This window comes from Zosterops lateralis (genome assembly GCF_965231275.1).
Source record: "Zosterops lateralis genome assembly, chromosome: 7".
Lineage (NCBI taxonomy): Eukaryota > Metazoa > Chordata > Aves > Passeriformes > Zosteropidae > Zosterops > Zosterops lateralis.
The window spans coordinates 16,789,344-16,803,279 of record NC_139767.1 but is presented as its reverse complement, the minus strand read 5'-3'; the positions used below and the strand labels follow the sequence as shown (position 1 = coordinate 16,803,279).

General features: G+C 37.3%; 1 protein-coding gene across 5 annotated transcripts in view; it reads right to left on the bottom strand.

The window, feature by feature from the left end:
- Nucleotides 1-736: 736 nt before the first annotated feature.
- LNPK (lunapark, ER junction formation factor) overlaps nt 737-13,936 on the bottom strand; it is a 46,936-nt gene continuing 33,736 nt past the window's right edge. For 3 of the 5 annotated variants that reach the window (XM_083864792.1, XM_083864794.1, XM_083864793.1), the window contains exon 13: nt 6,500-7,937. In XM_083864792.1, the coding sequence (XP_083720918.1) occupies nt 7,741-7,937 (197 nt within the window). In that variant the 3' untranslated portion in view covers nt 6,500-7,740. Of the gene's footprint in view, nt 1,311-6,498; nt 7,938-13,936 lie in introns of those variants that run through there. The other 2 variants (XR_014590498.1, XR_014590499.1) reach the window with 2 other exon arrangements.

Here is a 13,936-nt window from a genome sequence, read left to right as displayed (position 1 = left end):
ACAAGCTAAAGCAGCTGTGCTAATGAAAATGAAACAGTCTGAAAAAATTAGGTAATACAGGCCTGTGACACAGGGCAGTACCTTGTGGACAATGATGGAAGAATAAGGACATAAATCACCATTTAGATACAATAAAAGCTGCAATACCCACCCTGAAACATCTATGGAATCGTGGGCCAAAGTCAGCACCCTCACAACTCCACAATTCTCTCTGAAGCTGCCACATATTTTCAATCCTGAGTCAAGGCAGGTTTTCCCTGCCTCTACTTCAGTGCAAACAAAATTCTGCAGTCCTGTGCCAGCCTGACCTTTGAGGGTGGAGAGCTGGCTGCTCCTGCCATGAGCCAGGAATTCTCACAATTGCCTGGAGCACAGACAAATGGGTCTTATCAGAAACTACTCAACCTTGAACAACTTCCTTCTCCTACATATGCCAGTCTAACTGGGGGGCAGGGACTGCACTAAAGAGGCAGGGCCCCCTCATCCTTGTTTGGTAACATGTGGGTTCTTTAAAAACACCCAAAAAACTACAAAACTCAAGTTGATTGAGTACAGCCAGCACAGAAGGAACTATTAAAGAGAATTATCACCTTAAATCATCAATTAAGCTCAGGTAAATAAATAGCTTTTTCATAATCAGTTTTTTTCCTTGAAAAATTACATTCACAGCAAAGACAGCATATATTCAAACAACAAGCTATGCAATTTAATTTAATATGCTTTAAAATTTGCTTCATTTGGTAAAGTAGTAAATTTCTAAAGGGGAGCACAAGTTCAAATATTTTTTCAATTGCAAGGAAAAAGCCAAGAGAAATTTCAGGCACTCTATTAGAGCCTAAGAATTCACACTAATTAATGTTTTTGCAATTGATTTTAATGGAATTTCAACTGCAGGTGATGTATAGTCAAGGCTACAGCTAGGATTAAAATTATAGTTCTGATTAAAGATCATATTTATAGTACATAAACACACATACCCTTTACTAATGCAACAAGGCTATTACAATAGCATCTATAAATATACAGGATCTCCTGTTTAAATAAAAGCTCAACATACAAAAAATACAAGTACAAACATTCCTAAAGAAATAACAACTTTCACATTTCCTTTAAAACATCATTCAAAACAGTTTTCTTAAAATGAATTTTCTTGGTGGTTTTGTAAAATGTTTTTGAGTGCTGAACAAGTCAAAATTAAGTTTCGTCAACTGAGCAGAACTCCTTGAAGTGATGCAAGGAATTAGAGGGCAGACCACTTGAGAAGAGCTGGAAGGTCTTTGTTGCTTGAGTTTTCTACAAATCCAGCTTCTCTATTTTCACTGAGGCAGCAAAATGGAGAGAAAAAGAGAGAAAGAATAATTATTTCAATATAAGTTACAAATTTAGAGATGACTTCGAATTTACAAATTGAACACCCAAAATTGTCAGCTCTCCAGTAACTGCACCCCTTGTTTTCTCCTATATCTGATTATGTCAGGATTTTGCTGCTTGTATTCCTCTCTGGCAGTTGCAATCTCCCTTTTGCAAATTATTTTTGTCACATAACCAAAGGAGAATACATGATTTCACAGTGGCAAAGGCTTACAAAGTCCTCCTGAAAAATATTAGTAAATGTTCAGTGAAAATCCTAGCAGTACAATGCGACACACACCGTGGCAGTCCTGAAATAGGTTTATTCCACAGTGACTACTGTGAGAAATAACCAGTATTACACAAGACTTGGTCAGGACATCCCCTTCTAACCAAAAATTTAAGTCATGATCAAATTGATTTTATGCAGCCTTGAAAGTTACATTATGATACAGTGCTTTAGATTTTTCACTGTTGCGAAGTTAAATAATCTATCGAGAATCTTTGAAGTATTTGCTTTAATCTCAAAACCCCATGGTTTGGGAACAAATTATTGTATAATCAATACATTTCATTTTTAAGTCCTTCTCACTATCCTGCCTATCATATACCTCTCTAGCTCTTATTCTTCATAGAATCACAGAACCATTATTCTTCCAGAGAAAAGATTGAATGTGACCTGACAAGACCCCAGAAAGGTCCACAAATCAAAAGCAACGGTGAAGTCAAATTCCTTGAGACTCTTGATCTTAAGAGACAACTCAATTTCTTATTTTTTTAAATGCTGGAGGGTAGCAGTTCCTATTGTTAAACACTATTGGAGCTTATTCTGTTTATCGAGTAAACAAACCTCTGGTAAAAACCCACGGCTAAGAAATTCTCACCTACTCAGGATGCCATTCTTTTCCACCAAACACCAAGAATCCAAAGCACAAAGCAGACTGAATTTCAGACTCCCAGACAATCTCTACTAGGACACATTTCTGATGGAAGTTTACAGTTCTGTCTTCTGACAGAAACTTCAGTGCATTACTACACACCAGGACTTGGAGCCAACAACCCTATGCCAGTCAACCCCATCAGCTGTAATTCCTCGCCTTCATCACCTTTCACAAACGTGAGGCAGATGAATTCCACCTAAAGACTACACCATGGAAGAGAGGAGCACTGCCAAAGACCAGTAATCGCTTCACATACATTTTCCTGTCAGTGAATCAGAACTTTTTGACCATAACCAAAAATCTGTCACCCATATACTGTCATGAAATACATTCTTAAGCAATTGTAAGAAATCAACATGCCATCAAACAAACACAATCCACTGGTCATGGAGCAATTGCCCTCTCATTCTCCAGCTTCATTTAAAATCTAATCTCTCCTGCAAAGCTATTTGTCCAAATTATTAGGAACTTTCAAACTTCCAGTCTTTATTCCTGGAAAACTTACTCTCCTCCTAACATTTATGCACTTGTATCTGCAGCCTGTTTTTAAATTAGCCTATATTAGACTGTACAGTCTCCTTCAGAGGCTCACTACACCAGCAATCTGGACAGGGTTGCATTTTACCAGTTCTAGAAGGGAACTGAAACATGAGATACATCTGAGGCATTAACTTTTAACCACGCCACTGGACAGGAAAGAACCTCTTAGAGAGATTAGGGTAAAAAAAGCAAACTAAACCAAAAACAGTCTGTAAGACATATAAGGAAATGAAGGCCTAAAGATTTTGCTTGAGAACACTCAGTGAACTGGTCAAATGATTATTTGCCGAAGACACGAAATGAATCTTCAAGGTTATTGTTCTAGTGCAACATTCACAGACAGGACATCCCTTACCGCACAAACAGTTTTCCTCATTGCAGAATACCTAACAAAACCTCACTGCAGAAGCAGAATAAATAACGAGAAGCAGCTTATTTAAAACTTCCTTTACATCCAGTGCACTCGTACTGAATGTGTTTAGACTTAACAAGAATTAAAGACTTTTAAAGTTTTTAATAGCAGAGTTAGCTATCGAATAATGGAAGTTTCCTCTAGCCTACTCACTCCTCCAGCACCACAAATCCACAAGTGCACAAATGTTGCTAAGTTCAAAACCATGTACCAACAAAGAAGAGTTTCTCCTAATCTTTGAAGTAAAAGAAAGTTTATAAGACTCTCATAATTGCTAGACATCTTTTTTTCTACCAAGTTATTGTCATATGCTTATTCTGAAATTAACTCTAAAAAGCAAACAAACTTCTCCAATACGATTTCTTGTCAATCCCATCCTAATTATTTCTGACATAAGGACATGATATTAACATGATATTAACAAAAGCTATGTAATGCCATGTGGTAACAGCCAAATCCTACTACATTTTCTGAAAAAATCTCTTGAAACTCATCTTTTTAATCTCTTGATTAAGACTTTGTTCTACAAGAAAAAAACCTTATCCCTTCCCTCCCCCCAATATTTCACTCTGTCATTCTTTTAAGTCCTTCCATAGGCTTCTACTCATGCATCGCATGGAGTACAATCTTCTTAACTTCAAGGCAACCATAACCCACCCTTAGTTACTTGCTTTTCATAATCTCTAGACCATTCCTAAACCATCAGCTTTTGCATAATCTTCATTTGCCATTCCTTGGAAGCTTCTTTTTCCTGCATGGAGGCTAAACAGGTTTCTTGAGAAATCGTCATACCAAGATTCCACTAAATGTTTTAACTCTGTCAAAATGTCCAAGGACAATCAACTGTGTTCTCCTTTAGAAAAAGTATTAGAATTTGAAATACTATTGCCTTTTTAAACTCACTCCTAAAGTAAAATTTAAATTTGACCACCTCATTTCAATTTATTTTGAACTAGAACACTCACTTGTCTTTTGTGGCAGAGTTTTTGCACAGCCAAGATAACTCCTCCCTAATTTATAAACTGTAAGTGAATAAAGGACCTCTCTGCAGCTATTCACAATATTCCAGATCAAGAAAAACACTGCACCAACAAGCTTGCTAAGTATTACTACACTACTCCACTCAATTTTGCTTTTCATCCCAGCCACAGAAAGAAAGGGAGCTCCTATGGCATTGTAAAGCCTGGTCCTGTGAGCAATCTCAGCACTTTTGAAAAAATTGAGATTTGAGTACATGTCAAGAAGTCAGAACACAACAAAATATGGAACCACAGTACTTCTGTAATTTTTTCCCTCTACTTACTTCTATTTCCTCATTATTAAGAATCAAACTGCAACTAGACTAAATATGACAATTGCTATACTCTTTTTGTCTACATACTTCTACTTCCAAAGGGTTTTTTTGGTGTTACGAAGACGTGATTAAGTGTGGTTACTGGTGTTCATTTACAGGTATTTTTGGATTCAATTCCTGTTGGACAGGTGCCTTTTAATATTGCCACACTTACAGTACACAGAAGCCAAGAAGCAACTGCTGCAGAAACAGAATCCTCTCCCCATATTCATATCAGGACTGGGGCACCCACACTTGGCAGGAGTAACATGTAAATGCTTACTGTAAATTGAGAAAAACTCAGTCCATAACGGTCATATGTATCATCATGAGCCTGAATTCACCCACAGATTAACCCTGTGCTCTTGTTTACTAGAGCTGCTTTAAAATACTGAAAAATTAGTAAGTTAAAAATAGATTTTTCTCTACCAAAATCTAGGACATCCTTAACATAATCTTCAAGTCTTTTGAAGCAGTTAATGGAAACGACTACTCAGACACTTTTAAAGTACAAAAGTCTTTCAGGACAATTCTATCATGCACTTAAAACAGACTTAAATTTTTCTGTGCTCAAAAATTATAGGTATCTTTAGGTCACAAAGCAGGTTTTCACATTCTAAAAAGTATTTGTTTTCACATCAGGTTGACTGTTTCTATTTGATCCTTCAGTGATTTATGAAACAAAAAGTATTAATCACTTCTGTGGAAAGTTGCTCATGTCACATTTAAGAATCTTGGGAGAAGTAATACCCCACTCCCCTTCAAATACTGTCTCCTTTTACAAAAAAAAGTTCAAATTCCCAAAATGCCAAGAAACATCAGTTTCTTCGGCAAAAGCAGGACAAGTGAAAACATACGTGTCCCAGGCTAATGAAAACATTTTTAATACATAGGTTGAATATCAACAGTTTTCTCAGTCAATGCTATAGATATTACATGCATTACAGCTCAGCCACTGCTTGTCATGGAAAGGACCTGAAATTACTCTACAAAAGACCAGACACTTCAGATGCACATTTTTAAAAGGAAGTAATATCTGTGCCTAGAGCAACCTTAAGGTCTGAACTGGCAGTAATTCATGCCTTCATCTCCCATATGATGGATCAGGATTTTTACTTGTTTTTAGAGCTTATAACATAAGTACATGCAACCATTTACTGTGCTAAATTACTCACGTGGTCTGCAGTTTTATCGCCAAAGAAATAAGCCTTTAAGTAGATAAATCAGTGAAGCACAAAATGCAGTGTAGAGATTACCAACTTACAAAATAGTAAGTAAGCTTTGCCTCCCTTTAGGCAAAATTATTTCCATTTTATATAAATTCTTCAATCTAAAATACATTCTCTAAAAGTATTAAAAAATAAATTCCCCTATCACTTTGTATGCTTTCCTTTTCTCATACTGTAAGACATGTTCTGAAAAAGGACTGCTTCTTTTGTATTCCCAACTAAGATAGTCAGACAGAAGGCACTAATTGTTCATATAAGTACAGACAAGCACTTATGAGTACTCCTTTAATCACATGCCTACATTCTATTAAGGCTACTAATTATTAATTGTAATTTACATAGTGAAGCAGAAAAAAAATTCCTCCTTAATCTAAATACAGATCACACTTGATTCTGACTGATGCAAGGCTGAGTTTCTAAACTATCCCCGAAGAATCAGAAAATAAAGCATGTATTTGGAAAAAGAAAATTAATCGTTGTTGTTCATGTAGTAATTATGTCTTCTATAAAGATATGGATACTAAGGTCACATTTAGAAACATGCTTTTCTTGTAGAAGACTGAAACTACCAAGATTGAGGGATTTTGCTGTCTTTACAGCGTAAAAACCCATCTCCCTTTGGAAAAAAAGACATTAGATTAAAAATAGTTTTGAAATTTCCCCTCTCCCTGTAGTAAGGTACACAACACTTCACAAAATAAAACTTTTATCAGAAGTATTACTAAATCAACCAAGTCACATACGTTCAGCATTTATTTCTAAAAAAATCTGACTGACTTAGGTACCTCACAGACACCAGAAAACTTTTAATTCAGGATCCCAGCTGTCACATTTAACAGGAAATGTGTAACAAGTGTCCTTAGCTTAAAAAGCAATGCAATAAAAAAAAAAATACATTTTCAGTAATCCAGCAGCAAATATTCATTGCAATTTTAACATTAAATAGTATCAACAAGCTTTAGGTACAGTTAGAAAAGCCGTCTGGCAAATGCACATGTGCTTCTCCTTTTCATGAGGGATCTGTTTCCATCTATCAAAGCCACCTTAGCTACAAATAGACGTGGCTCCTTTTAAGGTGGCACATTCCTGCTCAACTTGCACAAAGTAACTGTAAAATAGCTGCATACAGCAGAATGTGAATGCTCTTCAGTTTTAGGAATCACAAAGCAAGTATTACTGCTAGATATCTTTATTTTCCTTTAACAAAATACACAAAGGCACAAAATTCACTTATATCTTGTCATTATTGTACAGGTATAAATAGTGCTTTGTATTCAAGTACAATCAAGTGCAGAGACTTTTTATATTTTATGTAAACACAAAACAGTTTTGTATGTAGGTGCCTCTGGTTCATCTGCAACGCAAACACCAAAGGCGATGCCATTTATCCAAGTGCCATTTAACTGAAATCTGTCAAAAAGTTAGACAATGAATAATATTAACACCACTGCAATGACACTTCCATATGCTTAAGTCAAATGTCAGATGACACTTTAGCTTGTAAACATCTGTGCATTAAACATGAACTCAATCCATTTTAACAGGGCAGCATTAAAAAGCATCTTAAGTTCATTAGACCAAACTTACTAGCTCAGATGCCATCAGTAATTGCTCTTTATGTGTGACAGCTAAAGAGATGTCAAATTGTAAGTCACCCCAGCCAAGCTTGTACTTTGAAGGTTTTAAATATGCAAACTAAACAAGGGCTACAACTGTTAGACTTCAACCAACTACACATTCTATGCGTTAACTTAAAGAGACATGCTTAATTTACAATACCCACTTTTACACATAGCTTTGACACACTGTGGCAGTTGAGGCAGTTTAAGCCCAAGCAAGAATTTTAAGTTGTACCATTAAAAAAAAGCTCACCTGAATAGTAACAACAGGCATGAACAAAGCTAAAAACTAGCTACAGAAGGCACTTGAAGTATTTTATTCTGCTTTTATTAAAGATTCTTCACTTTGTTCAGCTGAAGCAGACTCTGAAATAGCCTCTTCAGTTGCTGCAATGTTTTCTGCTTCTTCTTTTTCAACTTCTTCAGCCAGCTTATCATTTAGATGCTCCGAACTTGGTGATTTATCATCTGTGTCATTTGTCTCAACGAGCTGGGCCACATCATCTTCAGATTCTGTGAAAAGAAAAATGACAAAAAATAGCCATTTCCAGGAATTAAGAGGCAGCTAATATCCTTAAAAAGCAAATTAAACATTCTACAATTGCAGACAAGTTTTGACTAGTAACTGCACGATGTTCTCAACTCATAAAACCCTTGATTTTTCTAAGACAGTTACAGCTAAAACAATTAAAATTTAAGGGCAAAAAAAATACTATGGAAAAGAGCTTACGTCCCACTAAGAAAATATTATTTGCATATGTTCATCCTCAACAGAAGCTTTCTAAGCTTGTTTACTAAAGTGAGATGTTAGAAACATGATGGTAATTCCGTTTCTTTGTGTTTGGTAAAGTCAGTTTCACCAACTGTTTAACTTTTTTAATAAGGGTGCAATCTGTACACAAACTAAAATATTCTACTTGATGGAAACTACTTTAAATGTAAGGAGTCTGATAATCAGGGGTAAAAAAAAAACCAAACAAATTTATCAAACCAGCCTATGAAAATTATTATATATTCTGTCTTCCTACACTTCCCAGGGGTAGCGTAGGAAGGTTGTACAGGAGTGAGTATACTTACTCTTCATCCAGGATGGGAGGGTTTTCTGATAACATGCATATTTTTAAGATCAAAAACAGTTATTTCAAGTATTGCCTCTAAAGAAGTAAATTCTAGCTTCACAACAGGACTTCAGTAGCATATGAGAAGTAAGAGTCATGTTTTGAAGCATAAGCACTGAGAAACTGAACATAGCATTGCACTAAATGACACAAAGGTACTGTAGAACAGTTGATGGCAGCTGATTTATTGACTAGTATTACTCAATAAATACTATGCAGTACTAATGCATACTGTGAAGGCAAACATTGTGCAAACTGATGCAAAGTTACAGCTCAAAAATGTTAGCCTTATCCAATGTTTCTAACTTCATAGAGTGGTTTGGGTTAGAAGTGACCTTGAAGATCAATCTAGTGCCAACCTTCTCCTAGACAAAGTTGCTCAAAGCCCTATCCAACTGGGCCTTGAAAGCTTCCAGGGATGGGCAGCCACAGCTTCTTTGGGCAGTCTGTTATAGTGTCTCATCCTTCTTCCCAGTGAAAAGTTTTTCCCCAATATCTAACCTAAACCTACTCTTTCAGTTCATACCCATTCTGCCTTGTCCTGTCATTACTTTTACACTCTTGTATAATGTCCCTCTCCAGCTTTCTTGAGGCCCCTTTAGACCCTGGAAGGGGCTCCATGGTCTCCCCAAAACCTTCTCCTCTCCAGGCTGTACAGCTCCAACCCTCTCAGCCTGTCATCACAGGACAGGTGCTCCAGCCCTCTGACCATGTTTATGGCCCTCCTCCAGGCTTGCTCCAAAAGGAGAATGTCCTTCTTATGCCAAGGGCCTGTTGTGGTTTAACCCAGCCTGCAACTGGGTCGCAGACCAGACACTTGCTTATACACCACTCACCCTCCTGCCACCCTGGTGGGATGGGGAGGAGATTCACAAACAAAAGTTAAACCCCTGGGTTAAAATTAGAACAGTCTGAAAATTCAACAAATTAAGATAGTAATGACTACAACGAAAATAATTGTATCTGAGCAGGGGGGAGGGGGGAAGAGAAAATTAAAAAAATTAAACATATGTGATGCCAAATACAATGGCAGGACATTGTTGGCTTTCTGGGCTGCAATCACACGTTGCCAGGTTACATTGAGATTCTTGCCAACCAACATCCCCACATCCTTCTCCTCTCAGGAATACAGTGTCAGTCAAGTGCCAGATGTTCACGTTGATCAAAACGTGTTGGGTGTCTGAAAGTAATCAGACTGCTTCAGGCTGATACAGAATTCAAGCAGAGCTGAAAGTTTTAGAACCATTGCTCTGGCTTCTTGGCCCATGACTGAGGAGCTTCTGCACACCCCCATCCAGCAGACTTTGTACAAATGCCATCTGTCATCAAGAACTTAAGACCCCCTCTTTCCACACAAAGCTCTACCTAACTAGTTCCAGGCTTCACTTCAGAGTGCTCAGAGCAACCCAGCTTCTCCATCTTTTTCTCAGACTTGATCTTTTATTTTAGCAAGTCTGCAGATGACTCACTCCCTGTTCTGTCAACCATAAGCTGCTCAACCTGCCCTGGCTTCTTGTTCCAAAATTTTTCAACCCTCCTCTTTCTGCCCAAGCAAATTAATGTTCCCAGTTACTTTCCAGGCCATCCCACTCTCTCCTCCTGCTCTTCAATTTCTATCTTGATCCCATCTCTGTCTGTGCTCCATCTTTATCTCCCAACTGTCAGTTTTCTTTCTGTTTCATCTCTGCATTTTTTTCTTCAGCCTCAAATTCTATGAATAAGTTTGTGCATTTTCCTGCTCCAATCCCTCCACACTTGAGTTACATTCCTTTATTGCTGCTCTTCAGGCTAGAGTCAAAGAAAGTACAGGATGCAAGGAAGAGGCAGCTCTGTGCACTCTCAATCCATTTGTACCATAGCCCAAGCATTACCTATTTACAGAGTTGCAGTCCTGCAGTCCTCAACTGAGTCATGCTTAGCACTCTGCAGCAGTGACTCGTTCTTAGTGTGACAGAGGTAAAGAGACTGTTTGCTCAGTCTGATCAGAAGGATGCCAAGCATTTATAACACCTTTGATGTAAGACCCAGGGACAATCAGTGTATGGAAACACTGCTCATAAAAAGTCAGGTATTTTATGACTTTTCCCTTCACTATGTTCTTGGTTAAACTTATTGAAACTCTAGAAATTCTCCAGAAAATACATTAATACAATTTACATGGAAAATTTTGGTCTTACAATTCAGTCTGAGAAAGTTACAAGAAACTAAAGAGTAGGCCCTTTAAATTAGTAGCCAGGGCATTCAGAGTAAGTGATGTTAACTCCAACCATAAACATGATCAGTCTTCATTAAAAATATATAGGAACTCGATTTTAAACACAGCAATTAACAGAAAGTGTGCCTAAAATCAACCTGATTTAAATACTGCATGAATAAAGTAATTTTAAGAGCAACAGCCAGCAAGTGAAAGCTTTGACTATAAAGTTATAAAGATGACAAAAGAAAATTTAAGTGTCCTTGATGAGGGATACTTAATCCATCATTTAACCAAAGAATGTAGCTTCACCCACATGATCTAACAGCAAACACAGCCCTATGCTTGCTGCATAATTAAGAGCTGCACAATGAAACCTTAAAAAACCTGCTCCTGGCTACAGCAGTTTTTTTCCCCCCAACACTCCTGCTTAATGCTTAGTACTTAGCATATGCACTTCACGTTCTAAGAAGTCAGCCCCTTCCTCTTGTTGCAGAGTATTGCACTGAGTAACCAGTGAAATCACAACACTGCATCGCTATTAAATTAAGTAGAAAATGTCTGTTAAGTGGGAATTCACAAAAATGGTGTAATTGCTCTAAAATATAGCTGCCTGTGCTTTCAAGCAGCTTTGGGACAAGCTTTCCTCACTACTACAGCTCCCCTTTAAGACAATTTTCACATAGTGCTACACATCTGAAGTATCTTTAGAGAACTTGCGTCTCAGAAATCTGTTAATGGCTTTGATATCAGAGAAAGCTATTGTGAAGCCTTTGAAACAGGTCAGATAATAGCACAGCATTCCATCTTTATCACATTATTTTGCTATTTCTTTGAGCTATACAGCTGTGGTATAAATGAATTACAGATAAGAGCTGTAGTCCCCTGTGTTGTCAGCATTGTGGTGAAGTAGGTTTCCTGACATTAATGTTTGTCTACATCTAAGTGACGATATTCTCTACTCTTGCTATGACAGCAGCTATTTTACTGTGGTGAACAAAAGCCTTCCCCAGAGCTCTACCTCAATGATAGCTTCATACCTTAAACTTACATCAAGGAATGCGTTCATTTATTAATAAAACCCAACTGCACGTAAGCAGTTATGTTTCATATTACAGTTGCAGTGGAAAAAGTGATTTGTTGGAAATATTTTCTTATTTAGAAGAGATTCCTTTGTGGCAAGTCACAGCCAGGCACTGGCCTCCTCTACATCAACAAGACATTTCTCAGAGTTATGTAAAATACTAAGACATACTCTATTTCTGGCTGCTTAGTAATTATCAAAACAGAATTGTTTGTATCATCTTGGAGAATAAATATTCAGAAAAGATCAGCTATTTAACCTAGAAAACCAGAAGTCTGCAGAGCACTTACTTATTTCTTATGCCTCTTCTGCAAAATTTCACCATATACTTCCTATCAGGAAAAGACAACTGGGCAGTGAGGCTCACAGTTGTTTCTTTTCCAGGAGAAGCACATTAATACAACACCACATCAGGAAAAAACCCAAGTAATTTTCATTATTAAAGGTTAATTGGTAAAATCACATTTACTGCAATAAAGCCATCCTATTTTTCTGCTGAAATGTTTGATAAAATTCTGCTTCAATAAAAAGCAAGTTATCTCAGTTTTCATTCCTACATCTGAAACGCATAATGGCAATCTCACAGTAATTCTACAGATTTTACATCTTTTACAGCATCTGTAGACTGACTCAGCAGCTCAGACTCATTACAGGCATAGTTTCATGACAATTTCTTTCCATGCTAATACCAGATTAATTAGCAAGCACCTCTCCTTACCTCTCTCTAAAATCCTACAGTAATGGATAATATTCAGAACCCTGTGAGGTGCGTGTCTCCAAAAGCAGACTATCCTTCTTTAAGGACCTCTCTATTCGAGTCTCAGAAGAAAACAAGCACACATTTAAAGATCCTAGTAACAAAGTATGTATTTTTCTGTAAGTTCAAAAGTCCAAGAAGCTCCTAATCCACCCTTCCCTTGTTAAAAAGATCACTCTGTGATTTAAGGGCAATTGAGATATTTTCATTGTCTCCGTTTCATCCATTTGATTCCAGTCTTACTTTCATGCCAATAACAGCACTTCTACTGAGGTAAGAGTACACTATGGCACAGGAAAAGAAATCAAGTTTTCACTACAGTGGACCCTCATGAGGCCACGACCAGAGGCTGCCACCATTAAATATTACTTCTCTACTGGTTTTGTGCAGCCTAACGCCAGAAAGTAAAGCCCAAAGTTATTTTGTACTCCCTGTTAAAAATAATCCAGCAGAAGCAATCTATCAGACTCTGACAGTTCCCCACAGTTGGTATGTTTCTAGCCTGAACCTCAGGGCTGCACACTACCTGATAGTCTTCCTCCAGGATCCCTGCTGAAACTAACATAAAGTCCCATCAAGCACTCAACAGCACACCTAACTGCAGATCCTCTGGTTTGAAATTATGATTTCTGGAGTCTTTTAAAACACTGCATCTTCCTGTTGGCTGTACACCAGATGCCTACTGTATCTGTAGACTATAAAATGCCTCAAAAGGAACTACGTTAAATTAAAATTGACAATTTGTCTTTGAACTACCTGAAATTAAACAAGGCAGTTTTACTAGATTTTCCTGCCCTGAGGAAAAGAGCAAAAGGAACAAAGGCAGAAATTCCAACACACCTCAACCAAATGACCTGCCAAACACAGTGAAAGTTAACTACTTTGGGACATACTCCCTCCTTAACTACTTCGGTAATTTACAGTGCTTTTTTCTATCAGTTTGTCAGTAACATTAGAGTGAAAAAATTGTTATGCCCTCATTTGCACAAGATAATGACGAATATGAATTTTTAGGGTACAGAAAGGAAGATGCTACTATCAACAACCTAAGATAGGAGCAGAGCCAAGAACTGAAAAAAATATATATAAATTACACTTACTATGAAGCAAGAATAAACTGTACTACTTCAATTGGAATGGACCAACAACAATCATCTAGACCAACTGCCTTCCCAGTTGGGGGTTGATCAAAAGCTAAAGAATGTTAAGGGCATTGACCAAATGCCTGGAACAATGACAGACTTCAGTCACTGATCACCTCGCCAGGAACCCTGTTTGAGTAATGTTTGAATATTTCAGCTGTTGTCATTCTTAGAAGAGAACTTAGCTCAACAGAGAGCTATATGACAGTGAATTTCA